Source organism: Apus apus, chromosome 1 (assembly GCF_020740795.1).
Source record: "Apus apus isolate bApuApu2 chromosome 1, bApuApu2.pri.cur, whole genome shotgun sequence".
Classification (NCBI taxonomy): Eukaryota; Metazoa; Chordata; class Aves; order Apodiformes; family Apodidae; genus Apus; species Apus apus.
This window is the reverse complement of record NC_067282.1, coordinates 114,968,898-114,990,240: the sequence shown is the minus strand read 5'-3', so window position 1 is coordinate 114,990,240 and position 21,343 is coordinate 114,968,898. Positions and strand designations below refer to the sequence as shown.

The following is a 21,343-nucleotide window of genomic DNA, read 5'->3' as shown; positions in this document are numbered from 1 at the left end:
CATAGAATTAACTGTCCAAGTAAATGGTAAGAATGAGGGATACAATTTAACTAAACTGCATATTAAGAAGAGAAAGGAACTCAGAAACTACAGAGATTTACTCCTCTTAGCCAACTGACATATTAGAAAGCTTTGTCTGTTGTCCCCATCCGGTTACCAAGAAAGTCTCTGGTAGGAGAGGTTGTTCCTTAAATTAAGCAAGGTTCTCCTACTCCCTGCAGAAAAATTGGCTCCCTGACTTCCAAAACTGAGAGGTAAAAGGTCAATTTCAGTCTTGCCTTCAAAACTAATGAACAATGCTGGGACATTGTTTAGTATACAACTGAATAGCCAACCCCATCATTTCCACAGACACAAATCTTCTAAGAAAAACTCACTTTCCTACACAGAAACCATTCCAGGCAAGATAAAAGAACACATTTTTCATACTACTGCTTAATGCAAAGCTTTCTCCTTGATAGAAGATAAGTTTTTCTACCAATAATTGACCCTAATTTAATGCCACTTCCCCAGTTTACTTCATCCTAGTCTACTTTAATACCAAGTAAGTACTTCCTCACTCAACTTAAAAATGCATAGGAGGAATGTGAAGAAACATCCACCTACCATGAAAAGGGCTTCATAGTTTTCAATCATCTTTTGTACAACAGCTATGATAGCAGTACTCTCTTCAGCTCGAGCTGAGCTCTGAACCGAGAATTCCTTGTCTGTAGATTTCTGCTTGTGCAACAAGTTAGGACCGAAGATGGTAGCCAGGTTGAGTGATGTCATTTTGTTCCCAGTAATCTGGAAAACAGAATACAAATGAAGTAGAGCCTCCCAAGGTCTAATGTATGCAGATATGTATGTACAGACATACATGTACATCACCACACATCCCACACACCCATTTGGCAGATGATTCATTCATGAAAAGCAAGCCTGAGTGCTAGTCAAATAAAAAAATAGTAATTTTAAGGCATGTTGAAACACCTTGTTTAGACATCTCAGTAACAAGCGCTGTGGATTTTTTGGATATTCAAAATATTTCAAAATGGATTGGAGCAGTAGAAGGTCGAAGTGCTGCCTGCCCTTAATTCCCCAGAATTATGTCAGCAGTGACATACTTCTTAACTCAGGGAAACCCCCCTCCTACTTCCCCATCTCAGCAGATTACTGTCTCTCAGGACCAAATACTGAAAACTGTCAGATTTCTCAAGTAGCATGCACGATTTGAAATAGATACAGTGGGCAAAAATCACACTTTTCAATGTTTAAACATTTTAGATAATTGAGGAGCATGCTCATAATTTTTATCAGTTTTTTTCCTGGTTTGTTTTTTTTGCTTGTTGCCTAGAACACACCTAATTTTACTTGTTGAACAGATCTGTTTTGTTTTGTTGCTCTTCTACTTTTAGAACTCTGTTCTCAAAGAAGCAATATGGAGGAAGACAAAGTCTAAATACCTACAGGACCAGATACAAATTGTCTGAACAATATAACATACAGGTTACAAAATCAAATTTTTCACTGTCATATTTGTGATAAGACTAATTTTCCCTCCTATTCGTTTAACAGAGCAAAAAGCAGGGGTCATGTGCTTCCTCTCTGTGTATCCACTTAGCTACTATTCTGGAAATGCAGAAGAAGATGCCAGCAGTTTTTGACTGTATAAGACTGTAAGTGAATTTCAGTTGTTGACGCAGTATTTCTTACAGGCTTTAAACAAAACACAAAAAACCAACCAAACAAAAAAACCCCAAACAAACAAAATAAATAATAATGAGAGTTATTTTTTTGTTTCGGTTACATTTGTACAAATTAATTTTAAAAAGTGACAGGAAGAGGCATCAAAAAGAGGCAGTAAAACCAGCATTTTCAGAAACGAGTGGCACAAAACTAATCCTTTCAAAGCATATATTCTTTTTTTGTAGCACTGTGAATTTTCTGTGAATTTAGTGACTTTTCTAATTGAACCTGAAACTCTCCACTGACTGCACCTGGCTTATTTTTTAGAGTAGAACTAGACAGCATAGAGATGAAAGTAAAAAGAGATTAAACGGGCAATGAAGCTGGTGAAGGGTCTAGGGCACAAGTCTTCTGAGAAGCACATGAGGGAGCTGGGGTTTTTTTGCCTGGAGAAAAAGAGGCTGAGGGCAGACTTTATTGCTCTCTACAACTACCTGAAAGGAGGTTTTAAACAGGTGGGGGTCAGTCTCTTCTCCTGAGAAACATTAAGACAAGAGGAAATGTCCTGAAGTTGTGCCAAGGGAGGTTTAGATTGGATAACAGGAAAAATTTCTTCACTTGAAAGGGTTGTCAGGCACTGGAACAGGCTGGACAGGGAAATAGTGGAGTCACCCTCCCTGGAGGTATTTAAAATGTGTGTAGATGTGGCACTTAGGGACATAGTTTAGTGGTGGATTTCACAGTGCTGGGTTAATGGTTGGACTCGATGATCTTAAAGGTCTTTTTCAACCAAAATGATTTAATTATTCTTTTTTTTCAGTGACATCACCATGAAATTGGCACTAAGTAGGTACATGGACATTTATAACAATCATGTTGGCACTTTATTTAATAGAGAGTCACCCCAGTATGCCTGTGAGTACAGCACACTTCCTTATTTACACACCACCATGCACCAGGCTGTTTTTCCCACTACCTGCTTTTAAAGATACTGTTGGAGTACTGAGCCAGTAAGGATGCACAGGCACAAGGTGCCTTGAGCATGCCAAGGGCAGCCTGTTGCTGCTTGTTCATGTTGCTTGTACAGTGAGTCTCTTCCTAAGGGCAGCCTCAGGGCATCCCTAAAAAAATGTTGTCAACGCATCCACTTAAGTTAATGGAATGAGTAATTTCAATAAAGTTAGTCTTTGGTCGTCATCTTCATGACAAAAGGGCTTTTGAAAGAAATCTTCAAGAGGGCCTGTGTGCCAAAGCTGTTTTCCTTTCAGTGATACCAAACAGTCTTATAAAATGCTTTCTCCTGCCCTGTATACTTTTTTCTTTTCACTTAACTATTAATGAACACCTTAAAAAATTCTGAGTAGAATACTGTATTATCTGTAAAAGGTATCCAATTGCACATAATATTCCTGATGGTTACAATACTGCCAAGATAGCTTACATACATTTGCTGTGCCAAAATACCTGCAACAGAGCTCATGCACTGTTAAGGGAAATGAAAATGCTTTTATTACAACTGTTGTGCCAAACAAACTGTCTTAAGCAGCATCAGCCTCTAGCCCTGCAATAAGACCCTCTTGGGCACATTCCTGAACCCACAGAGAAGTCTTTGCAGGACCAAGAGAACCATGACCTTAGCTAGCTTATACATGCAATGTTTCTAAGCAAGTAAAACAGTTAAAGACTACTCTTCTTAAACGTTTTCCATCATAGTGGTGTAGGTTTTTATCAACTCCTTGCTGAGGACAAAAATGATAACATTTAAAGTGAATTTAAAACTGAAATAGGCCTTGAAGTCCCTTACAGAACATTGGAAGTTTGGACTTGAGGCAGAAATTTGGCAAAATTCAGTCTCAAAGTGCTAGTTGTTAAAACCAGCCAACTGCAAAAAGTGTCAAAGTTTTGACTGCAGTCAGCAGGGCCTTCCATCAGGAAGACAAATATCTCTAGGAGTTTCAGCAATGTCTCAGAAGCAGTCTCTGCTGCAGTTCAGAATACCCTTCCGCAGATAAAGGGGTACAATTTCATCAAACAGTGACTGACTATATCCATCTCATTCAAAGATAACAATTGCTACCTTGTGCAGACCAGCCCACTAATTCAAGCATTTTCCTGGTAGAAAAAGGAAAGCCGGGATTTTCAGTTCTTCTTTAGCACGAACAGCTCAGAGGCACATGTGTGAAAGCTCTGAAGTACAGCTCAGCCACACAGCTATGGGTGTTCTTCCATCTGTGGGATGGGTGCACTCCAAATCTCCACTGGATTTGGTCCAGAACATAACAGTAAGGAGGCCAGAAGGAAAGCAGGCAAAGATAGACTCTGACACCAACTAGTGATCGCAGTAGTGATTCCACTCCAACAGCTGCAGGGGCACAGGTGTAATTCCTCTCTTTAATATTTTATTCTTCACTACCCAGAGCACACAGAAGCTAAGGAAGCTAAGGGAACCAAGAAGTGACCGGCTATGCCCAAGGTCTTATAAAAATGCAAAAGCAGAGAATGAGAAAAGAATGAAAAAGTATGCTCTTGAATGCCTGACACTTTTCTATGTGAGTATTTTTTCAGACAGGGAAAGAAGGACAGGTAACATCAGATGTTCTTAACAAAAGTTTGATTATGCTGTGAATCTCCCAAAGGAAGCGCCCTAAGAACAAACAACTAAATGACAAATGTGCAGGCAACAATATGCAGACTCTCTCATCTTTCAGGGATTTGCCACCATCGTGTTTCACAGCTTTAAATATCTCTTTTCAGACCATGAATTAAGCAAAGTTAAAGGACACAAGTGATCAGGATTTACCTCTTGGCCATCTTTGTCTGTGCTGTCTTCTGCATGGCCAGCCACTGTGGAGAGGAACTGCAGCAGCCGGTGCAGGGTATCGCAGTTGCAGGGAGGTAGAAGATAAATGAGAAGCTGTAAGGTGCTTAGCTGTTCATCTGGCTCTAATACTAAGAGGGGAAAAAATACATTCTAAGAAAATCACTCCAACTGAGCTAAAAACAGAATAAAGATATTGTTCCCAGTCCAAAGGAATGTGTAAGAATAGCTTTGCTTAAGCTTTGTTGTATAATACTCCACATATTGTCAGAAAACTCTATGGAAATATCAAATGTGTAACAATTACTGCTATGAGATTTTTGCCTTGGTTGCTCAACTTTTGGTTCACAGGTCCAGCGGATCTTTTCTTAGCCTATAAGAGAGCTAAATCCATGTTGCACACTCCATAACTGTCACTGGACACAAACATTTTGATTAATTTTCTGCTTATTCCATTCATTTAGGTACAGCTACTGGTATATACAAGGCACTGCTAGGAAGCATTCCAGTCAAGTTTATGATTTTGACATTTCAAATGGGTTCTCTTAAAATTTCACATCTTGAAGAGGTACCAAGAGACTGCAAAAGCAACTAGAGAGATAAAACACATTCTGCAACCACCATCACTTTGACCATCTAAAATGCAACAGTAGCCAGTGACAAGGTGGGACAGAAGCAGGATCTCAGACATGAGGGCTAGAAAGAATCTGAAGAACATATACCAGGTGGCAGGTTACACTTCAAGGGTCCAACTTTACTTTTTCCCAAATCTGTAAGAGTCTTCATTCAGGTTTTTGACAACACATTTGGGGGTACTTAAAACAGTGGCTTTGAGGACCATTAACTATGAAGAAACTTGAACTTCTGAAGCTAATTCGTTGAAACCTGACTGGAATTTTCATCAATGAACAGTTCAAATAATTAAAAGTGTTAATGGTGCTAAAATACCAGTATTCAAATTCATCTGCTGCTGCTGAACCAATGACAGGGACAGAATTTAATAGATAATATTAAACACATTCTCCATACAAATGCAAAAATAAGTATAGTAAGTGAAATCTTTGTTGTTCTGGTTTTCTGGGCTATGCTTACAAAGTATGAAAACTAACAGAAAACCTCAGTAAATTTATACGCTACAAATATGTGGAGCAACTTAAGGCCAAATAATTAAATGCACAAAAAATTAGGGTCAGTAGAGATTACAGAATTCAAACAGGTAAGCATTTGAAAAATCAGTAAATCAAGACACTGCAGAGCTCACAGAGTGTGTTGATGAAAGGTGTATAAAGTTCTCTGGTGAGAAGTGGGTCAGGCATGTCACGCAGAAATTCCTTTAATAAAGCAGCAACATCATGAATGCTGTGCTCTTCGTCTAACACAACATCTATGCCCCGGTCAAACTCTTCACGTAACTGAAAAAGATCATGACACAAAAAGCGCAGTTACTTATTGTCCCAATTAGCACATCCCAATACAGATAATCTTTTAAGATGTAAATTTACTCATTTTCACTTTCCAGATTGGACACGACTGATTTTTGCTAAGCTCAAAGATATAATTAATGTCTAATTGCTGCCATGATAGATAAATCAAGGTTTGTACCAGAATGTAATACAATTTTTTTTTTCTTTCCAGCTAATACATGCCACTCTTATGAAAACAAAGTGCTGAAGTAAATACAATTTTTGAAGAAATGAAAGATTGGTATCAAAGGCAGAAACCAGGTAGAGGAAGGAAACCTGCAAGAAAGGCATTCTTATACCACGTTGCTGTGTTATCACTAGATTGTAGGACCAGAAAGACTGAAACTGCATTTCATAACATTTATGGTTTTGTAAAAAAACATCATTATCATTATTATTACTATTAAAAATATTACAGTGTTAAAATCTACCAAACTCACATTACTCTTGTGATTGAAGAGTGTATTTAAGCATAAGTGGTGCGCAGCCAGGTTCACTAGAGCTTCATGGCATTTGTACATACATATCTTGTGCCCTCCTAACAAACAGCTATTATGAGGTATCACTATTTTTTTCTAGTTACAATCCTCAGACAAATTCTGTATAATTCAAAGGCATCACTCTTCTCAAAAGCAAAGGAAATACCTCTCCAACATCCAATATGCCTTATGGAAAGGTAAAAACCTACCTTGATGGAGAGATTTTCCAGCACCAAGAGCAGGATATTTTCTACAGGCTGAGCACTCCATCTCCTACTGTCTTTTGATTTTAAAAATAGTCAAGATGTTTTAAACTATTTCCTAGAAAAATTTCATATCTTAGCTAATATTTATGAGGTATCATGATCTCACATTGTCTTCTCAGAGTAACTGTATCTAAATCTTAGTAAGCAAGAGGAAATTTGAGGTATTGCCTTTCTTTACCAGGATTATTACAGATGTATCAAAAAGAAAGAAGTCAAATCACTAGTAAACTATGTCTGCTAATCTGCGGCAAATCTTGATAACAGGCAAATCTATCTTGAGTGTGTATAGTGTGGAAGAATGTAGAAGACCCTTTTTTTCAGCTGAAACTGTGCCTTCATAACAGGTGTGAAAGGTGTTCCTTAAGAACTATAGCCTCCTTTCTACTTTTAACATTATAATTATCAGTCATTATTAATAATGAATAATTATGCTAGGAAGATCAGAAATTGTTCTTTATCTATTATTATGCCTGTCCCTGCTGAGCTGTAGTCAGATTTTTCAGTGCCGGCTGGAGATTTCATTCCTAGATCAATTTTACTCTTCAGACTTGCAGCAAATGCAGAACATCCCTGTGGAACTCAATAAATTACCTCTATCCAGAAGATTGCTTCTGCACTTACTGCTCAAAAGCAACTAAAGGAGCACATTAGCACTGCATCAGGAATTTGGATACCCCAGCTAGCTGTCTAAATCATAAATCACTGTTACAGTCTTGAATATGGCCCTTCTAATCTGATAGTCTGTGAAGCCTACACAGATGTCCTAATTAGCACAGTATCAGCTTATCATTGGTGAAACATGGCCACATTTCAGGCCCAGGTATCATGGCTGTTAAAAACTGTGTATTTCTAAGTTTAAATGTGAAGTCTCTCAGACTTCATTTACAGGGAACACTTTCTGAGTTTTGGAAAATATACCTGGTGAACTACAGCATCCGTTGGAGCTTAAGATGTAAGAGCTGAGGAAATCCCTGCTGGGAGAGGTGTTGGGAGAGCAGAGCTCCAGCTGTGTCACCCTCAGGGTCTGGTGGTTGCTTCACCCAAGTCACCAGGCCCAGCACAGAGGGCTGCCCACACTAAGCTCAACAATGATGCTCCGCTCATAGTTTCCAGGCACAACCTGGTACCTGGCATCCCAATGTACCAGACTTATCACCTTGAGACAACACTAGCTCAGGAATTTTTGTCCTACACCTCACTGAAAGTGAGGGAAGTGGTCTGTAATGGATGTGCTTGCTCTAGATTTCTATTCCTGCTCACCAAGCAAAAACCTTGCTGGCACACTTATCTACTTATGTATTTATTGTAACAAACTACAGTGTAAATAGGAGATTTTCTAAGTGGGGGAGGAAGGGATACAAAGCTAGGCCTACTTTCTACACAAGAAAAACTAATGAACAGCTGCAACAGTACAGCAAAATCTGAGTACTGGGTTTGGCCTTCCATGGTTCAGAAAATGAGTGGAATTTTAATTGAATCCAGACTTTCCCATGTGTTAATGTTGACAGCATTTATTGTTGTAACTGCAAGGGCCAAGCTGATGCTTCCATGCTGTTTAATGAAATATATTAGTTCATCTAGTTCAGTACATTAGACCATGTAATAGAATAGATAAATACCCAAATCTCTTTCCTCAGCTTCTGAAAACACAGTAAAACTGGTGAAAGACATTGATGTTCAAAGTAAGGCTCAGTTTCCAAGTAAATGATACAAGACTTCTGCTTTTTCCCCTAAGGTATGATGCAACTCTACTCATCCCTGAATGATAATACATGTTTTGACATTGAAACTTGTAATGCAAATGACAGGCAACTTACTTTTCAATACTTCATCTAGTTCACTGTTCATCTAACTGCTGCCTCTGCAGACCATTTATGTTTTTAGCTTTGTGCTACACCGGCCACTTACCAATAGAAACTGCTAGAGAATAAGCTACAAATCAGTGGGCTATACTGTCCTACAGCCAGAATCAGGTATGTTCAAGGTAGCTTTCCAGAGCACCAAAACATTATACTGTGTAATTTGTGTAGCAATTATTTGTGCAATCAGAATGCAGTCAAGCTTTCTTTTGCTTTTTTCTATTTGATTTTTTTGGTCTTACAACTTCTGGCAGGGGTACTTTCCTGTAACTTTTAATCCCCTCTCCAAGCATCATGCAGCTATTAAGCACTATTCTCTACAGCTCTAATTCTATGTGTATTCTCAGCTTCAGGGAACAATAATGCAATATCTAGGGCTGAGGGAACACCCACTTCTGACTTTGTCTCTGAAACCCAACTGTACATTATCTTTGCTTTTTCAACATTTGGCTGAGACTAGGACTTGGATGGGTCTGCTTTGACCTTCAAGTTTAACAGGGGTAAAAGAAAGATGATATTTGGGAGCAGTGATTTGAGGGTCAAAGAGATTGTTTCATACTTGCATAATTCCTCATACTGTGAGTTTTCAAAAAAAGATTTACAGTTTGGGTTTACTTTGGGAGCTTCAGATGTTTCTGAGTTGAAACTAGCAGCCAAATTTTTTTTTTTTTTCTTTCCTTACAGTGTAACCTTTGGAAAATTTCATCACTGTAGTCTCTTTGGATCTCCAACCCTGTGATACTTCTGCAGAGGAAAAACATACAGAGACTGTTAATCTGCTGAGAACCTGCCAAGGATTTCACCAGATGTGAAAGATGACTGGAAACAGCCTGTTATGAGCCTGCCACTGCCCCAAAAAGCCTGAATTTCACCAGGTAACAGATGGGGAAGAAATCACGTAACAGAAAGGAATCAAGATTGTTTGTATCATAGCTGATAAGAGAAAGTGTATCCATATCCACTCACCTGTCTTACTCTCTTTTTTGAGCTTCCAACTCTGAATATTCCTACTGTCTGGAGACCTGCAAGTGTAGCACATCAGACAACTGTTTTATTGCTTCATTTTCTGCTGAAACTGCATTGAACCAAAGCAATCTGGGCTACGTGTGTAGTTTGTACTCAAAATAATAAAAAAACTCACAATGTATTTGTCTATAAAACTGTACTTACCACACTGAGGCAAAACTCAGTTGTCTTGGATTAAAAAGTCATCCACTGTCAATTATTAAGGACCTGACATCACCTAATGTGCAAAACGGCATCTCCATGACACTTCTTGTGATGCCATTTTGGTCATGCCTCTGCTGCTTCATGAGGGACAGAAGTATGCAGAGTGAAGCACTGCTCAGCATTTATTTGGAGGTTACACCTCCAGGACTAACATCAAAGGAAACAGAAAATAACTACTTGGGCAGTGAGCTGTGTCTTTGGATATAGGAAGCAGTTGGTGTCTGGGGTTACTCTCTGGGTCTATCATACCCGTCAAGAAAAAGCTGAGATTTTCCTTCAAAGGGACCCAAGTAGGGCACAAAGGCAGATTACAAGAGGGAAGAACTCTACCTGGGAGTTGTGCTGCTTATAGGGTAGGAACAGCTATTATATAGAGAGAAAGCTGAAAGAGAAGTACTGTTGTACTTCAGACAAAGTGCAGGTGTGCCTCTTGTGTCATTTAGACTTAAAGTGATTTTGAAATGGGTGTTGCCTCCTACTCCATAAGAAATCAGTTCAAACCTTCCGCTATCCCTGTAGATACTACCAGAATATCAAACAAGCAATAACATGACTGCTGAATGGACCTACTTTGCTGAGTAACAGAAACTGAAAAATTTGAGAGTAAATGTCACCTTAGAAATGACATGGTATTCAGCAATGAGACTGTGAGAGGATATCTTTAAGACTTAAGCAGTTGTATAGATAATATAATTTTACACAGTTAGACTTTTTTTTGCAAAAAGGATTAAATTATCTGTAAGCTTTGAAAAGTTTGTGGTCTAACTAAAGCTACTCTGTAAAATTTATTTTCTCTACTGACACATAAGAGATGTAAAATAACTTTGCAAAACCAATCCTTCACACTTGCTTGGAAGATATGTGTAGCTTCACAGTGGTTTTTGGAGTTGCAAATTTTCATCAGAGAAATTCAGATAGGATTCTGCCTTTTGGTTTTTAGTCTCAACATGACACCTCTTTTAAAACATTATTGTATCTTTTGCTAACTGAAAATTACATTGATGGAATAACATTTAATAACCCAAGAATGTTGCAGGAAATAATATGAGATTGAGATACTCAGACTGGACAAAAACTGGAGGCTAGTTACCAGTTCCTGCACAAATACACAGCACTTGCTTTACACTGCCAGTCTGCAGGAAGTCAAGCCTTTACAACTCTGGGAAATGATCCCAAGAAAAATGGAGAAGGTGAACAAGGCCAGGGGCTTTTACAGCTCAAAACATAAACATTTTTTATCATATAATGTTCAAAATAATAATTTAAAGCATTTTTGAGAACCATCTGGGTGATCTACTGCTTGCCTAAAGGATTTATGCATACAGGCAAGTATTTTCAAAATCAGAAACTTTGTCCATCATAGTCTGGAATAATGTTGCTACAGCATTGCTGCTAGAGGAGAAAGTCCTCTAAAGCACTACCATTGAAGCAAACAAGCAAACACTAGTGTTCATCTTCTGCAATCTTTAAATTTCTCATAGTCAAACAACACTGATGACTTTTTTCTGGGTGGAGGATTAAGCTAAAAATTGAAAAACATAATATTCTCCCCAAATTATTGCAGATTATTCTGCTGTAGGGTACTACAGTGCACACTTAGAAATTGCACCCAAAAAATAATACATATTCTTGAAAAGGAAACTTTGATGTAAAGCAAATATTTTACTAAAGAATGTCATATAGAAAAGAATCTTTGTTATGACAGTAGGTTAAGTGGATTACAAAATTGATCACAGATGTCCAAGTGACATAAAAACACAGTATGCAAAGGATACTCAGCTGGATGGCTTTTTTGTCTGACTCAGCCACTTTTAATTTTCTCCAAACTCAGCTACTCATGTTTAAAGGGTCAGAAGTCATTAATTTTAAATTTACAACATTTCCACACTTATTTGTCAGCCATGGCATCTAAGATCTGTAAAAGGCTAACAATTACTCTCTCGTGGTTTTCCTTTATATACTTGTAAGCAACACAGTTTTCAATTATGTATTGTAAAAGCTTAGCATTGTTGTTTAAATTGCAGTCCCTCATCCACAAAAGCCTTTCATTCAGAGTCAGTAAATTATTTCCTTCTGGTCAAATTAGATATCAAATGCATCATTTGGTGTTGCAGTCACCACTGCAGTCACCATACTTAATGGTTTGGTTATTATCTGCCCATGTTTTAAGTCCCTGTTGCTGTGGCCAAGTTATTTCAATTCTCGTTTAAAATCTTTACAAGTCTAAGATACATTGTGAGAGATGTTGAACAGATACCTTGATTGAGTATTGTTTCTCCATTATATATAGATGGTGGGAGGTTTGTGTCTGGATGATCATGAAGACATGATAAGAATATTGGCAGAAGCTTACAATTCCCCTCAGAGAGAAGAGGCCTGAGCCTGAGGCTGGTCAGGAGGACTGAAGCCAAGGACAAACTGAGGAGGCAGATTGCAGTAAACAGGAAAAAGCTTCCAGAAGCTTAATATAATTTATCATGGGATTCTTCTTCTTTCTCTGAGCCTCTATCTTTCAATGCTGTTTCTAGTTAAGTCTTGCACTGTAGTATAAACAGCTAATTTAGCTCTTACACCTTAATATCCACCAGTTGCAAAGAATGACTCCAGGCTGACAGGCACGTTTCAGACTTTTATTCTTAAGGTACGGGCAAACCCACAAGGTGTGAAGAGCTGTTCTGGCAGAGCTGAGTACTCCAGCACAAATTAACAACCTCCAAGAAATGTCTCTTTCCTTGTGCTGTATGGGCTGGTTCTCAAGCTTGTAGCATAGACCCTTAGTTTGGGAAGCTCTCATCCAAGTAATTATTTTTGAGACAGTATCTCTAGCAAGAGGCAAAACAGGAGGGAAGGAGTCTGACTTTCAAAGGTGTCCTTGCAATTAGAAGTATATGCTTGCTTCTAAAAATATGTATGTACTTAAATTACAGTAAAAATATATCTGCCACTCCTGAGAACACAAAATATTCTTACCATGCTTTTCCAAGTGCTGGCAGCAACTATCTACAAGCCGGGGAACCTGCCGGTAAATAGGGTTCAGGCTTAGTTTCTTATCTCTTGCCTTTTCTTTCTTGCTCTGGGCTTCTGCTGGCAAAGACAGCTGGAGAGCCTCTAACAATCGTGACTGATTGTCATCAAGATCTGTAATAGAGTCCACAGACATCGCACCCTGTAAAATACACACACATGAACAATCAGTTCTGGAGAAAATGAAACACCACAGGACCTTATCTAGTTTAAATAAATTAATGAAGTTATAATACCAATGTAATGGGTGGGAAAATCACAATGGTACAAATGCTATTATTACCACATTACAAGGAAAACAAATTTGATCTCAAAAGAGCTAAATGCTTTCCAGTCACTTGGCACACCTTTTGACTGTTTTAAGTCTGCACAAACTGCAGAATAAAGATGAATCACTGTGTGTGCACCTCAGAAGTACAGTATTTATTTCCATGGAGATATAGAAATGTTTTTAAAGCCAATTCCCTGCCTCTGCAGATTGGGCCGCCATATCAGTGACAATTATGCAAACAGATTCACAACCATACAACACATACAGCTACCTAATAACACAAACACATACAACTGCAGAGATTGAAAGAGTCCCACGTTATCACAAAACAAAGACACACCAGATAAGTAGAGTCTGTAAAGCATAAACGAGCACAAGCAGCAGGAGGTTTATGGCAGCATGTTTCAGTGTTCAAAATTGAAAATTAAAATTATTTTCTTCAAAACATGAGATTACTGTCACTTCAAAATTACTGTTTCCCTCAACTGCTATTAAATTTAACAGGCAAAAACATTATAGAGGACATCTAGGCTTATAAAAATTTTTAAAAAAAGGGGGGGGGCTTTTAATTCCCATGAAAAATAGCTATTGTAGAATTTTTTTCTTTCTTTCTGAGATAAAGGACAGCTTTTACCACACAAAAAAGTCACATCATTCTAAGAAATAATGAAGAAAATGTAAATTCCCATTCAAAACTTTGCTGACAATTCTGATTTCCTAAAAGTACATTATTCTGCTGACAGGTATTTCACAGACTGCCAGTGAGATTACTACATCTATTAAATGAGAACTGTAAAACTACAAGGGAATGTTATGCTCTAGAATATTTTATTCTATCTGGCTACACAACTGAACTTCACAATGATTTCCAATTCACATGCAACTCATACAAAGTCCCCTGACATTTCAGATTAATTTACAAATTTGCAGTTCATAATACCATTTTTTAAAAGCATCTAATTTAGCATGTATAGTGCTGTTTCTTATAACTCTTGGAATACTTACAAATAAAACACAGCACAGTTTTTAGATTCTTTTGGACCCACATATCTAAACAATTTCTAGAGCCCTTACAATGCAACTTTGACCTTGATTTCTGATGTCTCAGAAATACCTTTGCTTGATTATTTTTACCATTTCCTGCCGAAAGGAAACAAAATAAAACCCAAACCAAACAACAATCTCTGGCTATGATTTATCTGTGTAAAATTCCAACTGAACAATTATTCTATTTTATTTTGAAGAGTTTGGGGTTTTAGACATCAAAATTATTCAACTGACACTGAAAATCCTAACACCATCCTCACCACTGCAGCTTTCAGGCAGTTCCTGCATGACAGATGCCCTCCTTCATACCCTGCCTTTACTGGTCCTTTCCTCTTTGCAAAGCAACCTCACCTCTTGCATCATTATTATCACAGAGTCACTCAAATCGGATTCAGATCCCTAAAATAGGCATAGTAAATACAGTCAGTTCACCATTATCCTCGGGCACTTTATCAAAGTTGTGGATTAGCTGGGGCACTGAGCTGGCTTTAGGAAGAGTGACCTTGAGTTCAGTGGCTGAACTACAGCACTACTTGGCAATACAAAGTCCTGGCCAGCTCTGACTTTAAAATTCCAACATACTCCATGGATCCAGTTCAAACTCAGCCAGACCCATTAGTCTGAGCTCAGCCAGACCTATATGTCAGCTGAGGAATGATGCAGGAGATCAGGCACACTGCTGCCCACTACTCCAGGAATATTAACACAGACACAGTGCTACTTGGACTGCAATGCCCCACAACTGAAGAAAAAATTAAGTTCCATTTGCTTGGCATGACCTTTGCACATATGGATACCAGTATCTGCTTCACCACTACAAGCTCAAATTGAAATGCACTGAGTATGTCTTAAGCTAAGCACACAGAAATGTGAAGTAAAGTGGAGATTAAAGAGGAGAATGAAAGAGCAAAAAGAAAATGAAGGCCAAAGGGATAGGTGTGGAATGAAGGTCAGATGAAGCTTTTCTTTACTTTTCCAGAGGTATAGAAAGCTTTTCTTTTTTGAAAAGATGAGCAATATTACAGAGTATTACAGAGTATGCATGGGATCAGGTACTATTCATGACAGATCCATTTTCACATCATACATTATGCTATTTGAGTTGTAAAGCAGTATGACTGAGCTCCTGATACTTGAATATATACAAAAATAATATATCCGAGAGTCAGAATATTCTCTATAATAACCACTTAGAAAATGCCTTGCTGGATGACCAGGGTATCAACCTCTAACTGGTGGCCAGAAATCCTACATCGAAAATGTAGCAACAGTGAATTCATTCTCGCTACTTGAAAAGAGATAACCACAGCACTCAAACCATGAACTCTGCAGCCAGTATGATCTTACATCTCCTATTGAAAGCCTCAGATGCGAGAACACTCACTGGAATATGCAAAAATGAATGAAACAGTTGCAAAGAAGTTAATGGTACAGTGATAAACAATCCCTCAAATTTAAGTTTAAGAGGACTGCACTGCAAGTGGCTGTGCAGCATTTGTGTGAGAAATTGGTTGTATCAGCTGCATGAACTAATGAATAATTTTTAATTATATTTTTTTAAGCATTTATCTTGATATATTTGGAAATAAACAATGCAACACTGCCCAAGAGAGAAAAGGTTAAGTGTAGGCTTCCTCACTATTTCCTAAAAAACCTCAGGGAGTAGAGTAAGTACACTGATAAGCAGAAGTATAAAGGCTGAAGACAGCGAAGATATGGGACATGAGCTGATATTAATGTTTAATAATTGACAAGTCACGAAGTACATTCCTGGCTGAGGTTCACTACTGAGAGAAAATGCCAGTTCCCTTCCTCTTCACAATGCCCATCTTAGTCTACTCTTCTCTGTAGGTGAACCATGTGCTGCTGCATCCTCATAACTATGAACTGAAGGGTCAGATTCAACATTCTGAAAGCTGCGGTCCAGGCATTAACAAACAAATAAAAAAAAACCCACAAAAAAATCCCCACAAAAAAACCCCAAGCAAACACCTAGAGGCTTCTAGGAACTTGATCCTGATGGAGTTCTATCCCTTGGATGTAACAAAGGACCCAGGTTCCTTCTGCTTGCTGTCTGGTCAAATGCATATCAGAGACCTTAATCACACTTGGTGAAAAAAAACAGCAGATGACCAATATCTGGACACAGAAATTATCTTTCCTTCATATGGAAACAGGTTCTGAAGCCAATGGGTATATATGGTGAACTTCCATTTTTTGTCACTGCCTATGCCAAATTCTGAAAGAAACTGGCAGGTGTCCCTTCACACTTGCATTCAAGTGTACTTTGCACATTTGTGTGAACACAAGTGTCTGTTCATATGGTCTAAACAGGCAAACAGATGTGCATTATACATAAATAAGAATGCAAACGTCTTCAAACACCATGCTCTCAGCTATTTCCAGACAGGATGTAGACACTTTGAGCTTCAGTTGACAGATAGAAGGAAAGAAGACAGGTCATCGGGTTCTCCAATCTTCCCTTCATTTGCAATTTACTTCAGTTCTACTCTTAATACTGTGCCTTGAAGAGCCCTACATAGCATTTTTCTGAAGCAGGTTTTATCCTAGGAGTGAAAGAAAAAGAGTATCCTAAAAACATATTTTATTTTACAGAGCCTGTTCTTTTACCCTGAATGCTTCCTCAGATTACTTATCAGGGTTTTTACTGGAAGTATTTTATGATGCATTTTTTCCCCCTCCATTGCAAACAAAATTAAAAAGCAGTAATTCTAGAACGTCTATCCTCATGTTAACAACAACAAATTCTACTACTGTTACCAGCTGCAGTACTGAAAAACTCTAAGCACAAAACTTACTTCCAAGTATCAGAACCCTGCAAACAAATGGTCTACCAGGTACCTATCTTAAATACAGGAATAACATTCAACTCAAACCACTGCACTGAGTTCTGCTGCCAAAGGCATCTTCATAGCTTGTATGCAAAATGTCCTTAAGAGAGTCTGGTATAAATTTAGTCTGACAACTACTTACCATCAATTAAATTATCACAGAATCACTTAGGTTGGAAAAGATCTTTAAGATCATCAAGTCCAACCATTAACCCTACTCTACCAAGCCTAGCATTAAGCTATGTCCCCAAGGCCCACATCTAGATGACTTTTAAATACTCCCAGGGATGGTGACTTAACCACCTCCCTGGGCAGCCTGTTCCAATGTCTGACAACCCTTTCAGTGACAAAGTTCTCCCTAATGTCTAGTCTAAACCTCCCCTGGTGCAGCTTGAGGCCATTTCTTCTTGTTCTATCACCAGTTGCTTGTGAGAAGAGACCAGCACCTGCCTCTTTACATCGTCCTTTCAGGTAGTTGTAGATGGCGATGAGGTCTCCCCGCAGCCTCCTTTTCTTCAGACTAAGTGGCCCCAGTTCCCTCAGCGGCTCCTCGTAAAGTTTGTTCTCAAGGCCCTTCACCAGCTTCATTGCCTTTCTCTGGACACGCTCCAGCACCTCAGTGTCTTTCTTGTATTGAGATGCCCAAAACTGGACACAGTATTTGAGGTGTGGCCTCACCAGTGCCAAGAACAGAGGGAGGATCACCTCCCGGGTCCTGCTGGTCACACTGTTTCTAATAAGGGCCAGGATGCCACTGGCCTTCTTGGCCACCTGGGCACACTGCTGGTCAGCTTTCCAGCCACACTTCCCAATGTCTGTGGCATTGCATGGGGTTGTTGTAGCCAAAGTGCAGGACCTGGCAGCTGGCCTTGATGAAAATCATATAATTGACCTCAGCCCATCACTCTAGCCTGAGAATTAGACCCCTGGAATTTTTCTTAATATTCGGATTAGGATTCATAGTTAGATTTATTTCCAAGTTTGTGGAGCTAGATTAACATAAGCATACACATAAATATCAATCATATAGGTTTAGTCTTCCTCAACTGAAAGATTAGGTTGGAGACTGATGGAAATTGTTAAATCTAAAAGAAATAGACAGAAGGAGGTACATAAAGGGATTGAACAGGACAACTTCCATATAATCTCTCTGCCACTTTTGTGATGTGTAACAGACTTGTGCAGAGCATATGGTCTTTTCCCACCAGCACCAGAGAAAGAAAATGTCCACTACAGTTACAACTTTCTGGTACTGAACAGACTGGCTTTCACCTGAAAAAAAAAAAAAAATCACTGTTCGAAAATCACAGAAGAAATACTCCACTATCCATACACACAGCAGGGTTTTTTCCTGCTCTAGCTAGGAGCTCCAGACCTGTTGGCATGCACCACATTGAGATGGGTCTACTTACACGCCTCCTTGCTCGTGGCGCTGGCTCGGGTGTGTTAGGAGACGTGGATTCATTTGGTGTTTCTGAAGTCGAGCTAAGAGATGAGTTACTGCTTGAAAGTTCTTTGTTCTGCCTTTTAGTTCCGAATGGCAAGAGGAAGGCCACAAAATCTGAAATATCTTTTTGCTCTTCTCTCTGAGAGTCTTGCTTGAGCTTGTAGGCCCGGTCATTAGCAATCACTTGGGACAAAGGCATTCCAAAGGCCTGGGGAATGAATTCTGCAACAACAACCAAATTAATATTTCCTGAATACCTGACACTTATTTAGTGCAAAAAGAATTAATTATTAGGCTGTTAAAAATAATCTGAAGTCCCTTTAAATATAGAATAATTCCAACGAGGCACTGGACTGCACAATAACAAGAACATTCAAACAATAAAATAATAGTAGAGACATGTCAGATAATTGTAGCCCATGGTATCTGAATCCTGTTTATAGTTGGATCATGCAAGATACACTACATGGAATCTTGGAAAATCACTTGGGAGCAGATCTAACTAATATCTTACCTTCCACTGAAAGCAACTGGAAGTCAGGCATCTTTGGCTATATCTAGATGGTGCAGAGGGCCATCAGAGGGCCCACAAACCTAATCCTGAAACTGGGGAGCCTAGCTGGACTGTGCCACAGCTCTCACGTTTAACACCCCTTCACCAGGTTTCTTTCTCACAAATGCTGCAGAGCACCAAAGTCAAAGGGTACAGGCATATGTATGGGTCTCATTACAGGTCAGGAGGGTACGCATCTATCTGTATGAGGAACTTTTAAGTCCATCCACTATTCAGACTAAGCCTTCAAGGCTATGGCTTAAAAAATGTAGGAACTCTAGTACTTTAAGATACCAGTAAGATTAAACCAGTTTAACCATGATATATCAGTATAAAGGTTGTTTGTATAAAGTACAAAAGTATACGTGTGTGTATATATATATATATGGACATCTAGAAATGCAGGAGAATAGAGGCTTCTCTCAACAAAAATGACATAATACCCCATATCAATATAACTGCAATGTTCAAAACCAGCATATACATCAGGTCTCAAAGTAAAATGCTCAGATATTTCCCTAAACAGAAAAATGCCCTACAGTGAATCAAACAACTACTAACACTGAAATTCTCATTGTTAAGTTTTACATGTAGATATATCTGAGATTTGTAGAACCAAAACCATTGTGCCAGACTGACAACTGGTTTGTGCTCAAATGGAATGAAAAAATAGCTATTGACTCTCTTCATCTTGGTGAAAACGCGTGCATCTTCTGGTAGGTTTCAGCTTCAGACCTGCCAGTATCAGGAATAAACAAACCACCAGAGACTGAAAGCAATATTTTTTTTTTTTAAGTATGAAAAAAGGAACTAGCAAAAAATCCTTACATACTTTCCTCTTTTACCACAGTTGCCTAAATGATTACAGGCCAAAGTTGCTTCTGGGACTTAAAAGCCTGACTACATCTCTGGTGACACCTTCAAATTTTATCCTGGCTCACATTATCATTAAGATTACAGTAAGGCACTGAAAAGAACAGTGTATTTTATGAATCTTGAATGAGGACACTAGTAGCCTATCATCCTAAAGATACAAGGGCCTGTTGTTGTGAGGAGAAACATTACTGCTTTTTAGAAATATGAAATGTTTAGACAAGAACTAATTTTGGTGGCCAGACAAAATTAAATCAGGAAGCAGAGCCTCACATATCAAGCAAGTCCAGAGGTTACCTGTGGATAGAATGACATCTAAACCCACCTGCATTTAATTTAGGACAAGAAAAAACATTATCACATGGGTATCAAGCAATGCTGGGATTGCCAGTTCCAGAACTACAGAATTAGACCAGTCCCTCCTGTACCCAGCAGAATGTTCCCATAAAATGAGAGTATTAGGATTAATTTATTTATTTTTAATTGTTCTGAATTATCTTCCCAATGAACATTTAAGACCACAGTCTTGAAACACATGTCTCTCCTTCTGGCTGTCCAATTTGCTACTTTGTTATACCACCAGCACCTCCATTTATCTGTCCTTACATAACATTTCCCGAGAAATGCCACTGAGCCAAATTAAATCTTGAACATGGAATATTTCTCTGGTTTGGGCTGACAGCCACTGCTGCTTCAAATTGCGACACGAATTATGTATCCTGGTGATGCCCAACAGCACACTGATGCCATTGATTGTACAGCACTAGGATCAACTGGGACAAGATTGGCAAAGACGAGATCTCAGCCCTACTTCATGAAGAGAATTTCATTAAAATGACACTTTCTCTGACTTTGTTATGTCAATACTGATATTTTGAGGTAGGTGTTGCTCCTCCTTGAAAATTCTGAGATGTGGGATGCCAGGCATTTAATTGCTCTTGCTGGAGGTGCCTGTGGAGCAGTGAGAGGAGACTGAGGCTCTACTCTAGGCTGCTTTGCTGTAGGCTTCCCTCTCACAGGACATGAAACACTTCCCCGATTCATCAATGTCTGGCAGAGATGGGGACTGGATGAAAACTAACTGGCTGATTTTCAGACTAAGTACAGATGGAAGTGATGCTGGCTGGCAGTGGTAACTACATCAAAGAATTGGCAAAACCAGTAACTTTGTGCTCATTTGTTGAAAGTAAGATAATCAGTTGCACCCTCTGCAGACTGACTATAGCCTCAAGTTCCCACCAAAACCAGCATGTTTGTGTGGGTGGGTGCATGCACATGCCATGGGGGGAGCATGCTTTGCCCAGCACTCTTCAGAACGATTCAATCCCAATTATTTCCCTGTGCAACAACTAATGTCACATCCATAAGGGTGAATTCTAGCCCTTTTGACATTTCAGATTCATTCAAATAAGATTATTTGTAGTTGTGCAAAGTATTTAGCTACCCATTGATGGGGGAGAAAAGGCACTGACTCAGACCTAAGATATGTAGGT

General features: G+C 38.8%; 1 protein-coding gene across 2 annotated transcripts in view; it reads right to left on the bottom strand.

Moving 5' to 3' along the window:
- ARHGAP6 (Rho GTPase activating protein 6) overlaps positions 1 to 21,343 on the bottom strand; it is a 338,402-nt gene that overhangs the window by 15,638 nt on the left and 301,421 nt on the right. For both annotated transcript variants that reach the window (XM_051644217.1, XM_051644218.1), the window contains exons 4-9: positions 18,390 to 18,646; positions 12,754 to 12,949; positions 9,520 to 9,575; positions 5,748 to 5,898; positions 4,469 to 4,617; positions 607 to 786 (exon numbers count right to left, since the gene is read on the bottom strand). In XM_051644217.1, coding sequence (XP_051500177.1) covers positions 607 to 786; positions 4,469 to 4,617; positions 5,748 to 5,898; positions 9,520 to 9,575; positions 12,754 to 12,949; positions 18,390 to 18,646 — 989 coding nt within the window. The remainder of the gene's footprint in view (positions 1 to 606; positions 787 to 4,468; positions 4,618 to 5,747; positions 5,899 to 9,519; positions 9,576 to 12,753; positions 12,950 to 18,389; positions 18,647 to 21,343) is intronic.